The sequence below is a fragment of the Trichechus manatus genome, unplaced genomic scaffold, assembly GCF_000243295.1.
Source record: "Trichechus manatus latirostris isolate Lorelei unplaced genomic scaffold, TriManLat1.0 scaffold00017, whole genome shotgun sequence".
Classification (NCBI taxonomy): domain Eukaryota; kingdom Metazoa; phylum Chordata; class Mammalia; order Sirenia; family Trichechidae; genus Trichechus; species Trichechus manatus.
In genome coordinates, this window is record NW_004443953.1 from 20,488,341 (window position 1) to 20,513,071 (window position 24,731).

At 36.2% G+C, this 24,731-nt stretch overlaps 1 protein-coding gene across 8 annotated transcripts in view; it reads right to left on the reverse strand.

Moving 5' to 3' along the window:
* Window positions 1-24,731, reverse strand: part of REV3L (REV3 like, DNA directed polymerase zeta catalytic subunit) — a 197,236-nt gene that overhangs the window by 45,425 nt on the left and 127,080 nt on the right. For all 8 annotated transcript variants that reach the window (XR_002823319.1, XR_002823318.1, XM_023727674.1 and 5 more), the window contains 6 exons: window positions 20,891-21,804; window positions 19,003-19,085; window positions 17,600-17,725; window positions 12,463-12,655; window positions 11,150-11,261; window positions 7,082-7,197 (listed from right to left, as the gene is read on the reverse strand). Coding sequence is in view for 6 of the 8 variants with exons in the window: in XM_023727674.1 (XP_023583442.1) it covers window positions 7,082-7,197; window positions 11,150-11,261; window positions 12,463-12,655; window positions 17,600-17,725; window positions 19,003-19,085; window positions 20,891-21,804 (1,544 nt within the window). In the remaining 2 variants the exon portion in view is untranslated. The remainder of the gene's footprint in view (window positions 1-7,081; window positions 7,198-11,149; window positions 11,262-12,462; window positions 12,656-17,599; window positions 17,726-19,002; window positions 19,086-20,890; window positions 21,805-24,731) is intronic.

The window sequence follows — 24,731 nt, forward strand, 5'->3', positions numbered from 1 at the left end:
ATCCATACTGAAGGCTGTGGTCTTTGATCTTCATCAGTAAGTGCTTCAAGTCCTCTTCACTTTCAGCAAGCAAGGTTGTGTCATCTGCATAATGCAGGTTGTTAATGAGTCTTCCTCCAATCCTGCTGCCCCTTTCTTCTTCATGTAGTCCAGCTTCTTAGATTCCTTCCTCAGCATACAGACTAAATAAGTATGGTGAAAGGTACAGCCCTGACACACACCTTTCCTGACTTTAAACCACCCATTATTCCCTTGTTCTGTCCGAAGTACTGACTCATGATCTATGCACAGGTTCTTCATAAGCGCAATTCAGTGTTCTGGAATTCCCATTCTTCAGTGTTATCCGTAATTTATTATGATCCACACAGTCGAATGCCTTTGCATAGCCAATGAAACACAGGTAAACATCTTTCTGGTGTTCTCTGCTTTCATACAGGATCCATCTGACATCAGCAATGATATCCCTGGTTTCATGTCCTCTTCTAAATCCAGCTTGAATTTCTGGCAGTTCAAGTGTTATTAACATAACACTAGGTGTAATGTCATTGATTAGAAGCTTTGGAATAATAAAATATTTACCACATACTGAACACCTATTATATTCTAGAAACTTTATTAACATTCTCTCTTGTATTTTAATACAATCACTTTATTATGTTAGTATACTTATCATTTTACGCTACTCAGAAATATTATTATCATGCCCCAAGTCATATAGTAAAAGAACTAGTATTCTAAATGAGGATTAGCTGATTCCAAAGACCATGCACACCCATCCATCTAACTCTCTCTTCTTTTATTTATTTACTTTGTTGTTGTTGTTGAGAATATACACAGCAAAACATATACAAATTCAACAGTTTCTACATGTACAACTCAGTGACACTGATTACATTTTTCAAGTTGTGCAATCATCCTCACCCTCCTTCTCTGAGTTGTTCCTCCTCCATTAACATAAACTGACAGCCCCCTAAGGTTCCCACCTAATCTTTCGAGTTGCTGTTCTCAATTTGATCCCATATAGATAGTTTCTAAAAGAGCATAATGTTCAAGGCAGACACTTTTTACTAGTTAAGCTAAACTACTGTCTGGTTTTAAGAAGACTTCAAGAGATATTTTTGGTTGACGGTTTAAAGATTATCTCAGGGCAACACTTGTGGGGGATCACCCAGCTTCCATGGCTCCAGCAAGTCTGGAGTCCATGAGAATTTAAAATTCTGTTCTGCATTTTCCCCCTTTTAATCAGGATTCTTCTATAGAATGTTTGAGCAACGTACCTCTTCCTTTTCATTCCAAGCTTTTGCAAAGTTCAAAATACTTACTGTCCTTGAATCTTCTAGCTTCAACTTTTCCCTTTAAATTTACCAACACTTAAGACATTTTATTGAAGTCATAACCTCTCCCAGGTGGTCTCCTGGTAAGTCTGTATTTGGCCTTTTAGCCTCCCAAAGTACCTGCTACTTTGTTCTAGTCAGACTTCCTGGGGAGTCTTTGAAACAAATTTATTAAAAATTCTGTAGTTATAAAGAAAACATACTTAAAAAAATTGTTTTACAAACTGCAAATGCTTTTTACTATTATTGCAAATATTATTACCCCTCTTTTCAGAGCTGTGGTGTGCTATGGCTGCTAACCAAAAGGTCAGCAGTTCAAATCCATCAGGTGCTCCTTGGTAACCCTATGGAGCAGTTCCACTTTGTCCTATATGGTCACTATGAGTTGGAATTGACTTGATGGCAATGGGTTTGGTTTTTGGTTTTCTTCAATAAGAATCAGACTTTTGGGGAATAGCCTGTAAAAGTCCTGCAAATTTTAGCTTGATACCCAAATAAAAAGTAATAATTAACAAGTCAGTGTTCCTCCACCCATTCCACCCTTTCTTATCAACTAAATGGATAAAAAATACAACCAGGGAAATAAAATAAAAATGATGGTTCATCAACTCAAAGAAATATTATGCAACTTCATAATGATTATGAAGACTATCTCATAAAATAAAAAAACCAGTTGCTGTCAAGTCAATTCTGATTCACGGGGACTCCATGAATATTAAGAGTAGAACTGTGTTCCACATCGTTTTCAACGGCTGTATCTTTTGAAGATCGCCAGGCCTTTCTTCCAAAGTGCCTCTGGGAGGACTCAACCTCCAAACTTTTGGTTAGCAGCTGAGCACACAGAAAAATACTTATGGTAAATGCTGAATGAAGGAAGCATAATAAAATGGAATATATATAGTATGGTTAAAATATATATATTTGTTGTTGTTGGGTACCGTTGTGTCAGTTCCGACCCAAAGTGACCCTATGTACACCGGAATGAAACACTGCCTGGTCCTGTGCCATTCTCACAGTCTTTGTTATGTTTGAGCCCATTGCTGTAGTCACTGTGTCAATCCATCTCATCAAGGGTCTTCCTTTTTTTTTGCTGACCCTCTACTTTACCAAGCATGATGTCCTTCTCCAGGGACTGGTCCCTCCTGATGACATGCCCAAAGTACATGAGACGAAGTCTTGCCATCCTCGCTTCCATGGAGCACTCTGGCTGTATTTCTTCCAAGACAGACTTGTTCGTTCTTCTGGCAGTCCATGGTATATTCAATATTCTTTGTCAATACCATAATTCAAAGGCATCAATTCCTCTTTGATCTTCTTTATTCATTGCCCAACTTTCATATGCATATGAAGGGACTGAAAATACCATGACTTGGGTCAGGTGCACCTTAATCCTCAAAGTTACATCTTTGCTTTTTAGCACTTTAAAGAGATCTTCTGTAGCAGATTTCCCTAATGCAATAAGTCATTTGATTTCCTGACTGCTGCTTCCATGGGTGTTGATTGTGGATCGAAGTAACATGAAATCCTTGACATCAATCTTTTCTCGATTTATCATGATACTGCTTATAGGTCCAGTTGTGAGGATTTTTGTTTTCTTTATGTTGAGGTGCAATCCATACTGAAGGCTGTGGTCTTTGACCTTCATCAGTAAGTGCTTCAAGTCCTCTTCACTGTTAGCAAGCAAGGCTGTGTCATCTGCATATCGCAGGTTGTTAATGGGTCTTCCACCAATCCTGATGCCCCTTTCTTCTTCATACAGTCCAGCTTATCAGATTATTTGCTCGGTATACAGACTGAGTAAGTATGGTGAAAGGATACAACCCTGATGCAACCCTTCCTGATATTAAACCATGCAGTATCCCCTTCTTCTGTTCGAACAACTGCCTCTTGGACTATGCACAGGTTCCATATGAGCATGATCAAGTGTTCTGGAATCCCCATTCTTTGCAAGGTTATTCATAAGTTGCTATGATCCACACAGTCTAATGCCTTTGCATAGTCAATAAAACACAGGTAAACATCTTTCTGGTATTCTCTGCTTTCAGCCAAGATCCATCTGACATCAGCAATGATAGCCCTTGTTCCACATCCTCTTCTGAATCCGGCATGAATTTGACAGTTCACAATTGATATACTGCTACAACTGCTTTTGAATGATCTTTAGCAAAATTTTACTTGCGTATGGTATTAATGATACTGTTCGATAATTTCCACATTCTGTTGGATCACCTTTCTTTGGAACGGGCACAAATATGGATCTCTTCCGGTCAGCTGGCCAAGTAGCTGTCTTCACAATTTCTTGGCAAAGACGAGTGAGCACCTCCAGCGTGCTGCATCCCTTTGTTGAAGGATTTCAATTGGTATTCCGTCAATTCCTGGAGTTGTTTTTTATCAATGCCTCCTCCAGGTGCTGCTTGGACTTCTTCCTTCTATACCATCAGTTCTTGATCATATGCTACCTCCTGAAATGGCTGAACGTTGACCAATTCTTTTTGGTACTGTGACTCTGTGTATTCCTTCTATCTTCTCTTCATGCTTCCTGTGTCATTCAATATTTTGCCCATAGAATCCTTCAAAATTGCAACTTGAGGCTTAAATTTTTTCTTCAGTTCTTTCAGCTTGAGAAATGCTGAGCATGTTCTTCCCTTTTGGTTTTCTAACTCCAGGTCTTTACATATTTCATTATAATACTTTACTTTGTCTTCTTGAGCTGCCCTTTGAAATCTTCTGTTCAGCTCTTTTACATCATCATTTCTTCCATTCACTTTAGCTACTCTATGTTCAAGAGCAAGTTTCAGAGTCTCTTCTGACATCCAATTTTGGTCTTTTCTTTTTTTCCTGTCTTTTTAATGACTTTTTGCTTTCTTCATGCATGATGTCCTTGATGTCTTCCCATAACTCGTCTGGTCTTCGGTCATTAGTGTTCAATGCATCAACTCTATTCTTGAGATGGTCTCCAAATTCAGGTGGGATACACTTGTCATGGATTGAATTATGTCCTCCCAAAAAACGTGTGTATCAATTTGGTTGGGCCATGATTCCGGGTATTGTGTGATTTTCCTATGTGTTGTAAATTGTGCCTCTATGATGTTAATGAGGGAGGATGGGCGGCAGTTGTGTTAGTAAGGCAGGACTCAATCTACAAAATTATATCTTCAGATATAAAAGAGAGAAGTGAGCAGAGAGACAGAAGGACCTCATACCACCAAGAAAGCAGTGCCAGGAGCAGAGCGCGTCCTTTGGACCCGGGGTCCCTGTGTGGAGAAACTCCTAGTCCAGGGGAACACTGATGAGAAGGCCAACAGAGAAAGAAAGCCTTCCCCTGGAGCTGATGCCCTGAATTTGGACTTTTAGCCTACTTTACTGTGAAGAAATAAATTTCTCTTTGTTAAAGTCATCCACTTGTGGTATTTCTGTTATAGCAGCACTAGATGACTAAGACAATACTCAAGGCCATATTTTGGCCCTCATGGACTTGTTTTATTTTTCTTCACCTTCAACTTGAACTTGCATATTAGCAATTGATGGTCTGTTTTGTAGTCAGCCCCTAGCCTTGTTCTGACAGATGATATTGAGCTTTTCCACTGTCCCTTTCCACAGATATAGTTGATTTGATTCCTGTGTATTCCATCCGGTGAGGTCCACATGTACAGTCGCCATTTACATTGTTGAAAACAGATATTTGCAATGAATAAGTCATTGGTCTTACAAAATTCTATCATGCGATCTCCGGCATTGTTTCTGTCAGCAAGGCCATATTTTCCAATTATTGATCCTTCTTCTTTGTTTCCAACTTTTGCATTCCAATCATCAGTAATTGTCAATGCATCCTAATTGCATGTTCGATCAATTTCAGACTGCAGAAGTTGGTAAAAATCTTCAATTTTCTCATCTTTGGCATTAGTGGTTGGTGTGTGGTATGGATTGAGTTGTGTCCCCCCAAAATGTATGTCACCTTTCTAGGCCATGATTCCCAGTATTGTTTGATTGTCCATCATTTTGTCATCCATGATTTTCCTATGTGCTGTAAATCCTACCTCTATGAAGTTGAAGAGGTGGAATCAGTGGCAGTTACGTTAATGACGCAGGACTTAATCTACAAGATTATGTTGTGTCTTAAAGCAATCTCTTTTGAGACATAAAAGAGAGAAGCGAGCAGAGACACATGGTGACCTCATACCACCAAGAAACAAGAGCCAGGAGAATAGGGTGTCCTTTGGACCCGGGGTCCCTGTGCTGAAAAGCTCCTTGAGCAGGAAGAATGATGACAAAGACCTTCTTCCAGAGCTGGCAGACAGAGAAGGCCTTCCCCTGGAGCTGGCACCCTGGGTTTGGACTTCTCGCCTCCTAGATGGTGTGAAAATAAATTTCTCTTTATTAAAGCCAACCACTTGTGGTATTTCTGTTATAGCAGCACTAGATGACTAAAACAGTGCGTAAAATTGAATAATAGTTGTATTAACTGGTCTTCCTTGTAGGGGTATGGGTACTATCCTATCACTGACAGTGTTGTTGAAATGTTCTTTTTGACGATAAATGTGATGCCATTCCTCTTCAATTTGCCATTCCTGGCACTGTAGACCATATGATCGTCCGATTCAAAATGGCCAATACCAGTCCATTTCAGCTTACTAATGCCTAGGATACCAACCTCTACCCGTTTCATTTCATTTTTGATGACTTCCAATTTTCTTAGATTCATATTTCGTACATTCCATGGTCTGATTATTAATGGATCTTTGTAGCTGCTGCTTCTCATTTCGAGTCATGCCGTATCAGCAAATAAAGGTTCTGAAAGCTTGACTCCATCCACGTCATTAAGGTCGACTCTACTTTGAGGAGGTAGCTCTTCCTCAGTCGTTATTTTGAGCGCCTTCCAACCTGAGGGGCTCATCTTCCGGCAATATATCAGACCATATTCTGCAGCTATTCATAAGGTTTTCACCAGCTAATTTTTTCAGAAGTAGACTACCAGGTCCTTCTTACTATGTATACCTATACATCGAGTTCCTGGGTGGCAAAAATGGTTAAATGCTCCACTACTAGCTGAAAAGTTGGTGGTTCGAACCCATGAAGAGACACCTCAGGAAACAGGCCTGGCAATCTGCTCCCAAAAGGTCACAGACTTGAGAAATCTATGGAACGGTTCTACTCTGCACACATGGGGTTGCCATGAGTTGAATCGACTCCATGGCAACTAACAACAACATCACATACATGTATATTAGATATATACATACATATCTCTCTCTATATATATATGTACACACATGTATGTATGTGGCACAGTGGGTTAAGCACTCGGCTGCTAACTGAAAGGTTGGCTGTTTGAACCCATCAGCTGCTCCACGGGAGAAAGATGTGGCAGTATGCTCCTGTAAAGATTACAGCCTTGGAAACCCTATGGGGTAGTTTTACTCTGTCCTCTAGGGTTGCTATGAGTCAAATTGACTAGATGGCAGCTGTTTTTTTTTTTTAACGTATAAATCTATATACGTATATAAAAAATGACTGAAAGGAAAAGAACAACATACTAACATTATTATAGCAGTAAGATGTGGACTTTTTTTTTTTTTTTTTCATTTCTTTTTAAATTTTTCTATAATGTAGTTATGATTATATCTAGAACTTATACAATTTAGTATTAGAAACTGGGTTAGGACAATAATACTTTTTAATGTTTTGTCTTCATTTACTTTGTAATTTGCTCTGTAGCTGAACCACAAAACATTCATAATGCTACATACCTGGCACCCGAGAGATCATCTTACATAAGTCAACACTTAAGGCAGCAGCCCTTTGTAAGAGGTAACCCCAGGAATGCATCTGAATCTCATATCCTAGCAGAATATCAGGATCATACCTAAAGAATGAATAAAAAAAAAAAATTTAAACGAGGACCACACATTTGAACCTTTAGTCAAAAGAATTGTTTCTTCATGATATAAAGTACAAAAATAAAAATCTATATTCCATAATAGTTCTCAAGTGGAGAAGGGATGATACAGTGGTATCTACAGAATTTCTATACAGGAAGGAATTCGGAGAGCAGTAAGGAAGGAAGGGGTGGGACAGCTAGGCACTTGATCTAAAGCTACTTTGTAAAACAAGTATAGTCTCTATTTAGATTGTGTATTTATTTGATATGGCTTGGAAAAGAGGTGGATGGAAATTAGGATGAGGGCAGGTCATTACCACTGATGTGTATGAATGGAGGTACAATTGAGAGTATGATGAGTAGGGGCTGCGTGAAGCGTGAGGGCATGCGTATACTGTATTTTGAAAAAAATCTCTCAGGTCATTCTGTTTTCATTTCTCTACCCCTCTAAAATAGTTTCATTTCTCTACTGCCTTTTAAATAGTTTTAAGTGCTGAGAAAATGAAAAGAACTTTCTCTTCCCACTTAGTAATGACTTAGAACTTCCATGAAGCAAGGCCTAAGTAATGACAAATTTGTTCCTCTAAACTTAATAGGAGGGTTACACAGTTTAATGGAAGAATAAAACATTAATAGGGGTGAGATTAGCTGGGGAAGCTAAGCATGAGCATTTAGGAGAAAAATGTGCTCACTGTAGTCACAGAGTTACATTGGGAAAATTGAACCGACAACCTGTATCTACTCAGGGGAGTCTCTTTGTGGCTCCTCTTACAACTTCCATGTCAATGGTGACCATCATGGAGAAATGTCTAGTTATATAGCACAAGAGAAAATTTACTTCAGTGGGAAAACTGGGGGGGAAGAGAGGAACTGATCATAGTCACAAGTTTTGAGAGCAAAAACTACAGTAGCTCTAACAAATTAGAAGTTACTCTGAATATTATATTCTTTATAAAAGCCAAACGGAGGAGTGAAATATCACAAAAATTTAACAAGCTGGGTTTTACATAACCATTCATAAAGCCACTCTGAAATGTGGGATGTGCAGCTTGCCTAAATTATATCTTTCACACCCCAAGCCTCAGCCAATGTCTGTAGCATAGGATTATACTAATTTACTGATGTAAGCTATATATGGCAACTCTGCAAGTCTGTGGCGTAACAGTGGATCAGGAGCAGATCAGATATTGAAATTTACATTATAAGATATATTTGAATAGGGCCTTGGGGAACAGGAAAAATAAAAAGGATGCTATTGTAGAAGCCTGAACTCAAGTTCTTTTGACACTAGTCATTTAAATCTTTCAGAATTAAAAGTAAGGTGAACTTTTTGTGACATCCTAGTTTTTGTTGTCCAAGTAAAAACTTAAAGTCACTCAACACTCATTTAAAGAAGGTAGCCATGCAAGTATGACAACATGGCAAACTGTTTCTAGAGATATAACTTTCTCATCTCTGTTCAAGATATGAATAAAATTCAATGTCATACTGAGGACTTACAATAGCACTAAAATTTAGTGTAATTTTTGGAAACCTGATACAGTGAATAAAACTCACAAAAACAAATCATTAATAGTTTGTTATTGTCACCAAATGTTTTCTCAGAAGAAAATGGAATCCTTAGGCTTTTGAACTTGAAACAGATGTTTTATCAGCTTCAAAAAAGTCTCTTAACACTAAATGGCCTTCAGGTTAAAAAAAAAAAAAAAGCATACATAATAGATCTGTAAAATATTAGAACATCTATACAATTATTCTAGATGAACAAAATCTGTGAAATAAATCCGTTAAGAGAAGCACAGGGTAATTTATTTTTTTCAGTAGTCAGCTCTGAGCAGTAACTATTCATAAAAATAGACTTCTTAATTGAGACAAAATTGTTTTCAAAACACTATCAAAAAATGAGTGTACTTAACCAACTCAATTAGTTGCTACAACAGAGCAAGTAGCTGATTGGAATTATAACTCTTGCAATAACAAGACATTTCATGAACTGGCATCAGAGAAATTCAGATGAAGGAATTAGAAGAATTGTCTTTTTAAGAGTTATAGTGGAAAGCCTCTGTAATCATCTGGCATTCTCTTCATATTGTACCTATGCTTAGAAATGTATGTGATAGGAACTCCAGAGATCTCCCAAACTCTTTTCTTAAGGTTAAGTTCAACTGTGGCCATAATGTAATGTCTGTCCTCAGTTACTCTTAGTATTAGGCAGTCAACTACATGAGTTCTTCTGTGCGTGTGTGGAGATCCTTCAAATCTCTGATCCTTAGCGATCCTTAAACAGCTACTTAAGACTTCTGTCCCAGTGTCTTAAATTTAGCCATTACACAGTTATATAGGGGATACATTTGGCATATAAGAGTCCATCTTTCACTGCTCTAAGAAGAGTTTAGCTTTAATGGGAGAGTTGATAAATTTTTTATCAACAAAGATTTGATAAGGTGCTGGGAATTATGTTGGGAGACTAAGCAGGAAGGGTTTTGGGAAACCTCTTTCCTTGAGTGCCCTGGGATCTTTCTGGACTTCCTGTCTAAGAATTAATCTACCTGTTTAATTTCTGATCTCTGAGACTTAAGTATTCACCTTATTGTGGCATGCTGCCTTGCCTTCTTTTGCTTCTCTATGCTCATGCTGCAATCCTGTTCTTTCTTCCAAAATTACCAGCCATGTGGCTTTGTCTACCAAGAAAACATTTTTTTTTAATAGGTTGGTTAAGTGGCTCATTTGGATCTTCTATTAACCAATAAGTATTTATGAAATGAAGCAATTTTCTCAGGAACTTTTCACCCAATTTGTATATAGAAAACACATTAGTACCTGTTTTCACTAACCAAAAGAAATCTGAAGAAGATTTTTCGCTTTAATGAAAAAAGGCAAAAAACGGAAATAGCATTCTGCATTTGTTTTGCAGAGAGCCGTCAGAGGCAGGAGGCACCCTGAGCAAGCGAGAGTGGACTCACCAAGCTCCTTCCCCAGGAACTACACTCAGCGTTACTGCTTCTGCTGTATGCTAGTGTTATTTTAGGTTCTTTGTGTTATTTGCTATGATTTGGTAGGTTATTTTTTGGGTCTGGGGATGCTCAAAAATTTTTCACATATAAATTAATGGTACTTGCTTCTTTGCTTTATGACATTTCGACTTATGAAAGGTTTCAGAGGAACACTCTATGTTCAGATAGTGGGGGAAATCTGTAGTCCAAAATTATGAACAGATTGTGTTCCAAAGTTTTTTGGAAAAAATGTCTTGTTTAGAACTTAAAGGCATTTTCCTAAAGGGAAAAACAAACAAACAAACAAAAACTATTAATGTGGTAAGCGAGCCCCCAAGGTAGAAGCCTACTTAATGAATAATTCAATTCAACTTTAGCATGTTGTTTTTTAGATGTCAAAGAGTAGATTTCTATATGACAAAGTAGGACCGCCCCAGGGTTCTCTAGGTTGTAAAGTTTACCAGAAGCAGGTTGCCAGGTCTTCTTCCCACGGAGCCACTGGTGGGTACAAATCGCCAACCTTTTGGTTAGCAGCTGAGCACTTAACTGCTGTGCTACCAGACCTTCTTAACTATTTCGCCACCATAAAAACCCATCCTAAAATCCAGCTGGGAAACGAAGAGGCTAAGGAAATATTTCTCCTTCACTGGCCCTTCAACTTTTAGGACAGAATATTCTTTTTCCTATCCCTAATCTGGGGCAGTTCTACTCTGTCCTATAGGGTCACTATGAGTCAGAATCAACTTGACAGCACACAACAACAACAATTTGACAGAAGTGGTGGTGGTGGGAGGTAGGCACAAAATCTTCTTTCCAAAGATCTCTCTCTACTGTCAAGGGCCACAGGAAGGAATTCTCTTCCCATCTTCACCTGTATTGTCAGCAATACCATGAACGGACTTGCTGAACAAAAACTGGAAAACTCAGAAAATACAAAAGAATACCTCTTAATTATATCTGCAATTTCTTGAAAAAGTGTCTTCTCATCAGCAGCATAGGTAACTTCTAGTCCTGTAATTCCAGATCTGATAAGGAATGGAGTCTGATATCTGATATCTAAGAAATAAAATGTTTATTACATATAATTATGTAAATAATATCTCTTACTTCTGAGTGAAATTATGCTACTGAAATACTTCAAATTAAGAAAGCACTGCCCAAAATAAAAACATAATTAACCCAATTTCTTAAAAACATTTATAGTTTATTATTTAACTGAAAATTCACTTTATATTTTCAGTTATTTCCCTGGGAAGTCTACATTTATGAAACTCCCTAGATATTAACATATCAGCCATAAAGAAATTTTATAACTTTGTTTCTGTCTCTACTCTTCCTAACAGGAAAAGCTTTGCTTAGGAGAGAATATTTTAATCAGATCAATGGTATGCTGGAAACTGTTTAGCAATCAGCTCTCAAAAAAAAAAACAAAACAAAACAAAACCTTGATTTGTAGTGTTTGCCTATTTCTGTGACGTAAAGATTTCCCACCATGGCGGACTTTAAGCTACTAATGTGATATCAACTAGCTCCCCAAATCCTTGAAAATCTAACAACGTGCTGGTGAGCCAGTACAAGCCAGCTCAAGCACACCACTGATTAAACTGCAAATCCCTGTCTATATGGCTTTGTTCTATTCTAAGACTTCCTCCTCAGCTGACTGAATTCACTTGTAATGGCTACCATTTAAAACTGTAGAAGGACACTTGGTGTTCTATAAAATCCTTTAGAAGGCATGCTGTCTGAAGAATCTCTTAACCAAAGTATAATATGTATTTAGAAAGAGATATACACAAAGGTACAATAAATTTTAAAAGTCTCTATATAAACCATTAACTTATTCAGAATAGTAACTTAACTTCTTAAAGCAAAATGAAACACTATATTAGTAGCAAAATACCAGCACATGAATACATGAGGAAGACTGTCCACCCAACCTTAAGATTCACAGTCATTTGGACTCAGTATTCACAATGAGTATTTTATAAAATAATACTTACAACAAACTAGATATGTTAATTAGAAATTTTATTAAGATCCTTATATTGTCTTGCTTCTGAGTTTTCACAGTAACTCAAGTAAGAATAATGAATCTAGGACAAAGTTATACACAACGCTTCCTACTCCTACCTCAGCAAACATTTTGGAAAGGAGTTGCTTATTTTTGCTTGGTTTAGATCTCAGTACAGAGATTCCCTCTTGTTAAAAGGTTCATCATACGGTGGGTAGGTTTATAGTTAATAAAAATGAACAATACCTTGACTGGAGACTGTCTTGTCTTTATCAATCACTATTACACCTGTGAGTTCTGTTTGGTCTGTATCTGGTAGTGGAGTGTCAGATGAGATGCAGTAGAACAAAGCACAAATGGGGTCAAATTCAGGATCTGGTTCTAAGTCTCGTCTAGTTCGAGCATGTAACTCCACACTGATTAGGGTAAGATTTTGTATCTAGAAAAGGAAATAGAAATTATGCCTTTTTTTTTTTCTGTAAGGCATGCTGAAAGAAGTATGTTTCTCAAAGACTGTAAAGAAATATGTGTGTAAAATTACAAAAAATAGTGATAAAAGACATGGTCACAATTTAACACTCTACAGATTAAAACTAAAGATTTTTACTTTCAAGACTGGATTAAATCAATTCATGTTTTTATTTCTGAAAATCTGCTTGTACTATAATTTCTCAATGATAATACATACTTAAAACTATTGTCTCTCAATTTCTGTTTGAGAAAGAGAGTAACTAGTCCAAGTGGTTGTACATACAAACAAAAGTCTGTTACATTTTATTCCTTACCCAGATAACTACAGTTTACCTGTAGTTTAAACTAAAAGGAGATTTTTTTTTTTTAAATTTAGAGCTCCTACCTATTAATTCTCTACTACTTGAGGGCTACTTAAATTCAGACTTTTGAATGTACTATGCAAATTTTCAATTATAGTTGTTCCTGAAAAATATAAGACCTGTTATGATATCAACCACACAATTTTGGCTATGCACATTTTCTCTTTGACATATACTGCAAAAAATGTAATGTTCTGCTTTTCACACTTATTTTCCTATGCTAATAAAAACTCTTTGTAACTGTAGTCCTTTAGACCTCTTTCTAAAATCAAGACAGAGTTAATAGAAAGCCTGAGTAAGAAAAACAAAATATAGGATGAGCCACAAAGGCTAATTTAACTCATGAATATATCTAAAATTATAGTTTATAATTTTACCATGTATACACACCTGGTAATGGAAAATAGTAGACTACTGTTAAAGTATTGGCAATTATTCAGATCATACAAAATTTAATAAAGGATTTGTATTTATCTTGCATGCAAACTACTGAACAATGAGAATACACGGCTCTCACTAGTGGTGGAGTATAATTTGGTAAATCTCTTTGGAGGACAACTGAGAAAAATCTATCAAAATTCAAAATGGACATATCCTTTGATGTAGCCATTCTACCCCTGAGAATTTATTCTACAGATATACATGTAGCCAAAATAAATGCACAACAATGTTCACTTGAGATAGTAACGGCAAAAGACTGGAAAAAACCTAAATGTCTATCACTTGGAGACTGGTTATATAAATTATGCGGCATACATATTCTGTAACCTCTGTAACTTTCAAAAAATAAGCTAGATCTGTATCCTAATGTGGAAAGATCACCATAGTACACTGACAAGTGGAACCAGTGAGAGTGAAAAATGTTTAAGTACATGCATAGAAAATATATGCAAAGAGACATTTTAAAAAAAAAAAAAAAAAAAAGAATTGCCATAGACTCTGGGGAAGGAGACTGGGAGCCTAAGGTGGGAGGGAAAACTTTCACTATAAATCTGTTTGAAATTTTTACCACGTACATGTAATACTGCCTGTGTTCATTAGCTAATTTGTTATTAAGTATTTATTTTAAAATATATAAATAGCATTAATTATGCACATGTAAGGCATAAGGAGCCCTGATAGCACAATGGTTAAGAGCTTGGCTGCTAACCAAAAGGTTGGCAGTTCAAATCCACTGGCCACTCCTTGCAAACCCTATGGGGCAGTTCTACTCTGTCCTATTCGGTTGCTATGAGTCAGATTCAACCTGATGGCAATGGGTTTGGTTTTGGTTTTATTGTTGCTTCTATTAAAAATATGAATAGTAAAAAAAAAAAAGAAAAAACCAAGTAAAATCAAGAGCTAAGGAAAAGAACTTTTAGTTTTAAATGTAAACTCTTCAGTATTGTTTGATTTTTTTTAAAAAAATAAACATGAGTTATTTCATAAAAACAAACATTCAAAACACAAAATCGCTCCCTCAAGCCCAAACAAAACAACGCACAAGAGTTTCAGAAGAGTGAAAATGTGGAGAAACATAGAAAAGATTGTGAAGACAACTTAGGTTAAAAGAGTACTGGAGGTTAATAATACCATTTACTAGGCCAAATATCACACTTAAATTTAGCCTTTTTATCCCTTGATAAGGAGCCCTGGTGGCACGGTGTTTAAGTGCTCAGCTGCTAACCGAAAGGTTGGTGGTTCGAACCCACTAGCAGCTCCCCAGGAGAAAGATGTGGCAGTCTGCTTCCATAAAGATTTACAGCCTTGGAAATCCTATGGGGCAGTTCTACTCTGTCCTATAGGATTTCTATGAGTTGGAGTCAACTCAACAGCAACGGGTTTATTCCTTAATAAGTGTATGGCTGCTCTTAGGGACATTTTTTCAGCAAACAAATGGAATAAATAGATGGAGAGAGAGATTTACTGAGCGTAACTAGGCAAGAGGGAGGTGAGAAAGGGGGCAACGATTACAACGTTCATCTCCTGCACGGGCTCCTTGGGTGGCACAAATGGTTAAACATTCTACCACTAGCCAAAAGATTGGTGGTTCAAACCCACCCAGAGATGCCTCGGGAGACAGGTCTGGAGGTCTGCTTCTGAAAGGTCACGGCCTTGAAAATCTTATGGAGGAGTTCTACTTGGGACACATGGGGTAGCCATGAGCTGAACTGACTCCACAGCAAATAATAACATCTTCTGCAGTGAATATTTGCATGTAGAAGGGAGACAGATTACCCTAGCATAATGTGAAACAGAGTAAAACAATGCTCTGGGCACAATTTCCTGAGGAAAAAAAGAGTACAGTGCAGAGATTTTTTTGGTCCATTTCCTGTTTTGACCACCAGGTGGCTGCTTGGAATGCTCCTTGAGGTGAAGAAAGCCTGTGCTGGGAGGAAGAAACTATCAGCAACCAGCCAGATTTGAGTGATTTTAGGGTCAAGAGGGCTCAGGATTCTAAAAGGGGCTATGCACAATAAAGTAACAGTAAAACAAAAAAAACCCAAACCCATTGCTGTAGAGTCTATTCCGAATCATAGCGACCCTAAAGGACAGGGTAGAACTGCCCCATAAGGTTTCCAAAGCTGTAAAATTTTATAGAAGCAGACTGCCACATCTTTCTCCTATGGAGAGGCTGGTAGGTTCAAATTGCTGACCTTCTGGTTAGCAGCCGACTGCTTACCTTTTTCAAGTAATAAAAGAATAACCAAATGTAACAAATCTTTTTGCTAAGGTCTATAAGGTTGATGTTAACGTAATCAAATTTGCTTTAATAAATAAATTTTAACCAAGTATTTCCTTCAAATTTTTTTAATTCCAAGTGTGCATCTGATAAAATATGTATTCCTGAGTTTATTACTTAATTTTTCTGAGCTTGAGCGGCTAGTACAGGGCCAGGCACAAAACAGAAACTAAATGAATGCTGTTTAATGAAATATGCACAAACGGACCAATGAAGGAGTTGGACTATGTTCCAATCTAATTCTTAAAAAAATGTGATTCTCAGTTCAAATTTAGGGCAAATAATGAGGAAAAATTTTTAAATTTTTCTTAGTCCATGCTAATCCAATCCTTAGAACACTTTGAGAATTTACCTGAACCAAAAAATTAAACAAATAATCCATTCATAACTAAAGGCAGACATAAAACAAATGTATAAACTAGCATTGTTCAATAGAAACATAAAGAGTGCCACATAGGTAATTTTAAGTTTTTAGTAGCTGTGCTAAAAAAATCTAAAAAAGAAATAAGAAATAAATTTTAAATATATTTTCTTTAACCTAATATCTCAAATCTTACCCTTTCAATATGCAATCAAGATAAACATTATTAATGTGATATTTTACATTATTTTTTCCTCAAAGTCTCTGAAATTAATATGTATTTTACATTTATGACACATCTCCATACAGAAGCTAAATTTTCTTTGGAAATCCTTGATCTGTATTTAGATTTCATAAAATTTGCATTTGAAAAAGTAAATTTTCATTCCTAAGTAGGTCCAAACACACTTAAAAGTTTTCCAATAACTGAATCAAATATCAGTTTTTAAATCTAAATTAATTAAATTTAAAGAAAATTAAAAATTAAGTTGCATATGTCGAATTTTAAGTTAACAGCCATGTTGCTATTCATTACTGAACAGCCCAAGCAAAAACAATGAAAATACAGTCTGAATTCCAGGTTACTGCCAGTTAGATACGTGCTTTGAATTGCATTTTCTGTAATACAGATAAATCTGTACTGATTCATCCACACATTTTCTTCAGTTCACACTGTGACTTATGTACATTTTTACAAGACAACTTCCTATGGCATATGGCCTGTGGTGTGAAGGTAACTGGGTTATGTAGAGATTATGTGAGTGAATGAGTTTATCCTCTTTTGTAGCAAGCTCTAATTCACTGAGCAAACCAAACAGAAAATACAAGTAAGTATCATATTTGGGTAAACAGAATAACAATATAGGTAGTGCTGACTTAGTGACGTATTTGAGTTATGATGAACTGCACTTAATGACTGTCCTTTTTCTTCTTGCACTTCGTATCGTTAGTAATACGTACTACATACAATGGTGCAGTGCGTTATTGCTGTTATCATTCTCATGTTAACCCCCAAAGGCAAAGATAGACTGGATTTAGAAAGATAGTGATAATAAAAGGCAATGATAATGAAAACTTGAAAAAAAAATGAGGTATTCAACTTAAGTCGGAACCAACTTACAGTGGAGTCATTGGAATGGAACCCTGTTGTAAGTCAGGGACTAGCCGTATATAGACTTCCCAATAGTTTAAAAATCTTTTCAACTTTTAGCTTCTATAAACTGAAATTATAAGATTTATGAAGTTGTGATACCACAAAGCAACCTCAGCAACTGACGGCTCTTTTAAAAAGTGTTTCTACCCACTTTATATAAATACATAGAATAGTCAGAATCACAAGAACAAAGTGGAGACTAACAAATAGAATTCAATGTATTCCTCCCTCATGAACAATTTTCTATACTTGTTCTATAGAATAACACATAACAGTTAAGCACAGTGCATGTGTCCTTACTGTTGCAGTTTTACCTCATGTAAAGCTTTTGCCTCCTGTAAGTTTTGCACGCTGACTTTGAAACCGTAAGTATTATTTAAAGATGGTCCGTCAATCTGAGAAGTTTCTTTCTTTGGGGTATTTACTGCTGCAAACTGATTCTATTGAAAAAAACACACACAGCCAGAAAGAAATAAATGAGCAATCATTTTCTGATTACTTTTTCCAACTTACACAATATGCTTTATGTGTTTAGTAATAAATGATGAACTAATATCATCTCTTTAATTCTAAGAAACCATATTACAAACAACTTTTCATGCTAGTCATTCAAGATACCAGAACAGGATATATGTAGAAACAGCTGATATAATCTCTAAGTAAACCATATGTTGATCTTTGAGTTTACAAACCCAAAATAATAAAAATAATTGTCTCGTAGAAAAGTTGACATTTACACCACATGGACATTTATCTTAACCTTTCTTGGATGTATGAGGAGCAATCAATATATTGCAACTGATTTGGCTAAAGCTTATGAAAATTTAAAATTCTGGATTTATAGTCTACCATAACACAACATGTTCTTTGAAAGATGAAGTAAATAAATCATTGTAAATAATCTCCAAGGGTTTGAAAAATGTAGAATCCTTCCATTTTTAAAAAACAGTTTATCTAACTTCCAAATGCATGAACTGTTTTTGCCGAAGTGCTGATTTATGTTCACAATACACTGGTACTTGTTTTTAATATATACAGATTGTAACTCAACAATATTGCTGAAAGTTTTTTTTTTAGTATTCATAGTCTTAAAATAGAAATGCTAAGATATATTCTATGTAGTGAATGATATTAATGAGAAGTAGCCAATATGGAAATGAGTTTTATCATCATATATTTCCAAGGATACTTTTTTCATGTAACCACACACTTCTAAGTTTTGTCTTAATTTTAGTATTTGAATAGACATTTACAGTATTTCAGAGATTCAGTAGTAAATCATGTTGCTTCCCTTTGCTACGCTGTAAAAAATCAATAATGTTATATTTGAGAAAAAAGTCATAAACCAAGACAAAGGATATTTTTGGTGGGATCAAAAATCACTTACTTGAGCTCTGCTGTCATTGGATTGTTCTGATTTTGCCAGTAATCAGTTAATGTATTTGTATCCTCATAATCCACATTTTGGCTATCATATTCACTTTCTCTGTAACATTTGTATTTACATATAAGAATCTTTTAGATCCCAACAACAACCAAAAAAAAAACTAAAAAAGAAAATTAGGTAATTTCTTGTTGTCTCAAAGATATGTAAATAAATGATGCAAAAATATAATAAAAATGTTTTTTAAATTGAGACACAAAGTCATTATTTATCTAACTGAAATCTAAGAATAAGAATGGATCTTCCACTCATCTTTATGTTTAGTATAGTTACCTTTGCTTGTGTTGTTACAAGTACTCTTCTAAGAGTGTCAGTATTAGTTCCTCTCTTATGATTCAATTTCTGGGTTATTGGTTCTGTAGAAAGAAATTTCACGTTGAACATGTACATCAAAATTACCTGCTTCTGTTTTTTTTTTTTAAACTTTTGGTTGTTCCAAACATTAAGTATTATTTGTGAGTACTGCCCTATAAATTCTCTGAAGACTTCGTAATTTAAAAATGAAACTAATTCAAACCTTTAAACTCCATCAAAATAACCTTAAAATTTTGTATTTTTAAATAAACATGCTTAGGTTTTCATTACTGAATTTAATGTCTAAATAATTATCCCGGGGAATAACTTAATTCATTTATTCACTTATTTATCAACTATTTATGGTGCTGAGGAATCTAGAGAGAGAATCAGACATTCATCACATACAAATAAAAAAACAAAATTTAACTGGGGTGAGTACAACAAAGGGGAATATAATTAGAGCTTTTTATCTAATCAGGGATATCAGAAACAGCTTCCCTGAACTAAAATCTGAAAAGAAAGTAGTAGTAATTAACTGGGAATGGGGTGGGGATTTACCTTGACTTCTGTGCAAAACTAGTAGAGAAGAGATTGTTGAGTGAATAAGAAGGCTACTGCAGGAGCCCAGCAGAGAGATGATGACACCTTGGCAGCAGAGGCAGAATGAAAAGATAGATTTGGGTCGTTTAGGAGATAAAGCGACAGGACTTGGTAATGGATTGGAAACCGGAGGGTGTGCAGTGATGGCGTTGTTAAAAATGAATTCTGACTTGTGTACTTAAGTGACTGAGAGATGGTGGTACTATTCACTGAAATAAGAAAAACCAAAAGAGGACCAGGTGGGTTTGTTTGTGCAGGCATGTATGTGTGTGTATGAGTGTGCTGGGGTAGGGGAATGTGCAGTGAGCTCACGATTTTTAAAAATACTAACTTCGAGGTACTTTTCAGCATTCAAGTAGAAATGTCATAGAGGCATTTGAATATAGTGGTCTGCAGCTTAAAACAGTTCTGAGCTGAAGATATAAATTTATGAGTTATCTGTAGTAATCCTGAGAACAGGAACTAGATAACTTAGGGAGAGGGTATAGAGTAAAAAGTGAAGGCAGCCTAAGGCCAGGCCTTAATAAACCCCAACATTAAGATAATGACAGAGAATAGTAGGATATGCTTCAAAGGAAATCACATTTAACATGGACGTACATCAAGGAAGAAAGCCAAGAGGACACGGAGCTCCAGGAAGGAAGGTGTAGTCTAATAGGACAACGGATACTTACAGGGTATGTGATAAGAAGACTGAAAATGTTCATTGGTTTTAGCTACAAGGGTACTGGAAATCTTTACAAGGGCCATACTGGTTAAATGATGGGGGGAGAACCCATATTATGGTGGGCTAAGAAATGAGTATGAGGTAAAGAAATCCAATTGTCAAATTAGAGAAATCTGTTAAGAAATTTGGCTTTGAAGGGGAGAAAAAAAGAGTGGAAGCTAGCATGAGAGGTGGGGAAGGTTTTTTTTTTTGTTTCTGCTTTTAAAGATGAGAGAGACTTGGGTATATTTAAAAGCCAGTGGGAAAAATCAAGCTGAGAAAGAGAATGTAGGGTTCCTGAAAGGGCTCCTATATTCACCCAGAAGGTAGGAAGACAGGACGGGAAGCAATATAAGTAAGTTTTACAACAGAAAGCCAAAAAAGTTTCCATGTGATGACATTCTAAGACATTACAGAATAGAAATAATCTCTCATTTGCTGAGCTAAAACTTTTTTTTTTTTAAAAAAGCTCTGATTTTCATTACATAGACTAATGTTGTCTGCATTTCTTATCTTTGAAGAATAATGAGGGAGCCTTTCTGTTATTTGTACACTTACCTGTTGATAAAGGGGTAACACCAGCTGCTTCAGGATGCCTTTCCAGAAGTTTTCTCTGTATGATTGGTGTACTATGAAAGCAAAGTGATTCACGTTTCCCAGTTCTTGCCCTAACATTAATTGGAGATATCACCAGAGGCTCCCTAGGCTCACTGCAGGGGCTTTTCTGTGTACCATCTTTTATTGGCTTTAAAAAGTTCTCAACAGTCAAGGAACATAGCTCCTCTACTGGTGATGAAGCTCTACCATCTCCATTTAATGCTTTGGACTCTGGGGATGTTGGTTGTTGCCAAGGGGGGATTACTGGAGAATCAGGGGAACTGTAACTAACATAAAAGTCATCATCATCATCTTCATCTTTCTCAAGATCATTTGCAGAAGCAACTGGTGGCAGCATTTGACTTTCACTTGTAGTTCTACTGCATTCTGTGGTTGACACTTGTAAAGCAATCTGAGAATTATCAACATCTTCCTTGGTATATGCTGTAGTGGGGAGTATATGTGGTGCTGTATCCATTTTTGGAGGCACTACAGGTTTGTCATCTGGGTTAACTGAAGAGCTAAAGTTCTCAGCAGATTTTACAACTCCAGTTGGCTCAGTTTTAAGCAGTTTCTTGGAACGTTCGTATTCTTCTTTGGCTTGAAGCCATGTTTGAACCAGCTGTCGACTGGGGGCACATTTGCAAGGCATAATTACAATTTTTTTATCTTCAACCATTTTGTGGCTATTACTTGATCCTTTATTGACAACTGCTTGGCCACTGCGAAGGGGTGACCCAGGTCTTGGATTCTGAGTCATTGCTGAGAATGCTGTTTTCCACAGACGAAGTCCTTCCAAGGAAAAGTCTCCCTCAAACTCAGCCAGATCATTTGGAAGTCGAGTTTCTACCATGAGGAGTCTTCCACCAATCTCCCTATATAAACGACATATTTTAGAACCCTTTTGTCTCAAAGAGTAATTACCAAAATATTTAGCTTCCTATCCTAGAGACTTTTTGATTCTCTTTTGGAATCTTAAAAATACTCATCATCTCTTTCTCTCCCCAATCCCATCTTATGCTGATACACGATATCTTTAGTCTCAATATGCTTTTCCTCACACATACATGACTACTAGATAAATTTCCTTTGGAAGGTATCATCAGTATCAGAGATAGAAAGTTATTTTTTGTTTTAGTGCCCCATGAAGCCTCCTTTCCTTCAAGGAGATGGCACAAACTCATCAGATGCTTTTCCTCTACTCGTAGTAAATAACTTTCCACTGTCAACACATATGGATTAAAAAAGGAGGAATTTATTATTCATAGACTGTATTACCAGATTTTATCAATAGCCTCTTTCTATATCTTCTAGTATGTGTTAAGTAGTTTAGCAAAGCCAGTCAGTCCAAACATACAAATCTTTGTATCCCCTAAATTCCCTCAGACATTAAAAAATCACACACAATTGGGGTAAATTATCATAATTTCTTTTCCCCTTTACATGGGAAGGTATAACACTAACATAAGGGCTAAGATTAGCCAAAAAAAATCAAAGAATTCAGGAATTGGAAGAGACCAGAAAATGCACAGCTTAAATGCTAGTAATATATGTATATGTGGGGGAATTACTTACTAATTAAAGATAGCTTGGTTTAGTTTCCAATAGTTATAAATATTGAATTAAACCTCTTTCTCTAACATATGTACATTGATATTATTTCTGCCTTCTATAGCAACATAAATTAACGCCACTTTTTCTTCCACATTATAACTCTTTCATGGATAATATAGTTTTTAGTTTTTTGCCACTACTTCTCTCAGGACACGATTCTCCAAATGTCCTGGTAATTCTCTAGATAAAAATTAACTGGATTCAAGTTTTCTAAACTGGAGCTGAAGAAGAGACATTAGGGTGATCACAATTTCTCCTCTCCTTTTATATGGCAAGATTTTGTCCCCAACTAGTTAACATCATAACCAGCATCTAGTACGTTCACTATACCAACCCCAGCCCCATCATAAGAAAAATCAGAAACAGAATTATTGCTGTGGAAGGAAGGGAGTGAAGTACACATACCATAGGACCCTAACCAACTCTAGTATTAATGATACAGAAGTTATAAAGAAGTCAAGAACAACAAGAATTGAAGTGTAGTAAATCCAGCTTTCTTGAATATTGTCAGCAGGAGGGCAATTGCTATAACTGATTGAGAAAAAAATTCATAATATTTATCAAGAGCCTAAAGTAATCTTACTTCTAGAGCTATAGGGAAAAACTCCAAAATACTAAGAATGCTTTATGAACAGATTCTAATCACATCATTATCTATAACAGCAAAAACAGGAAACAACCTTTCTGTCACAATAATACACCGATGATAGAATATTATGCAGCTATTAAAATGATACTTCAAGAAATGGATAGTTTTGGAAGAATGCTTATAATGTTAAGTGAATAAATCTGGATACAGTACTGTGGCTATAGTCAGATCACACTTTACAAAACAAATAAACAAAAATTATACATAAAAAAACTGTAAGGAAACATAAAATATTAATAGTGGTTGTCACAAGGTAGTGAAATGTTGTGATTTTTATTTCTTCTTTTATACTTAAATTTTCTATATTGAACATGTAGTTTTATATAAAAAGTTGTTATTCAAAAATGACTGTCATCCTTTTATTTTAGCTATAGGATAATAAGCCAACAAACTAACAGTGCCACAGAGTTAATGACTAGCATATTATAAGTTTGGTAACTAAAAAATTAAAACAGATGTGTAAGACTGAGGTAGAAAAAGTAGTTCAATTAAAAAACATACCATAATCACTACTGATAAAGTAAAAGCCTCAAAATAATGTCTAAGGAGCAGACATTCACATATTCTAGGGGACTGTAAATTTGAAAAGAGGCTTTGATTCTGTAGGAGGGTGCTGTGGGGTTGGAGAGAGACAGATGCCAGCCATACCTTGAAGCAGAATCTTTGATGTGGTGGAAAAAATGTGAAAGTGTTCACTACAGATGATCTGGTAAGCAAGGTAAGCACTATGCTTACCTTGTCTATTGGATAATCTGTCCCTGATTCTCAGAGTGGGATAAAGAGTCTCATTCAAGTTAAAGTACCATATGTGAGTGCAAACAAAAACAAAAACCCAAACAACAACAAAACTGTCTAGTGGGAAGCAGGTAAATGTTTCTGCCCTTCACTTCAAGTCCTTACAGGAAGAAATTTCTATCTTATGTTTCTGGTCACTTTTTTTCACCTCTTTATTAAATGGACTACAGCAAGAATGATTGCTAACCTGCTGGCTTTGTAAAAAGCCTGACACTCATTGTGTCTTTTCTACTCGAGTCAGGAACACTGTGCTGCTGAAGGTCAGTGCACACATGCAGTGGGGCCTCTTGCCTTAGCTGGCTCTTCATATTTCCTTCCATCACATAGACTAAGCGGGTCCTGCCTTAGCAGCCACAGCCATCCTCCTCTGCTCTGACTGCATGGTTGAAGTGAGCTGTCTCCCTTGCAACTGGTTTGGTAAATGGGATCATAGTCTGTTTTACGGACACAGGGGGCAAGAATAAGAACCATCACTTAAACCTCCTGGGTTATGCATATTCTCCAATTCAGCTTTTATTAAATATGTCCTACCTTGTTGATAGAGATGGGATAGGATACCTACTCAACCCTGATAAACCAGTATTGTGATTCTCATTTTGCTATCGGCCTCTGTGTATGTGTGCATGCATGTCTGTCTGTCTACCTATTTATCACTTCCCTGAAAATATTTTTAAAACAAAGGAGACATAATGGGAATCAAATTCTATGGCTGTACTCCTAATACTGTGCAAACTAACAATACTA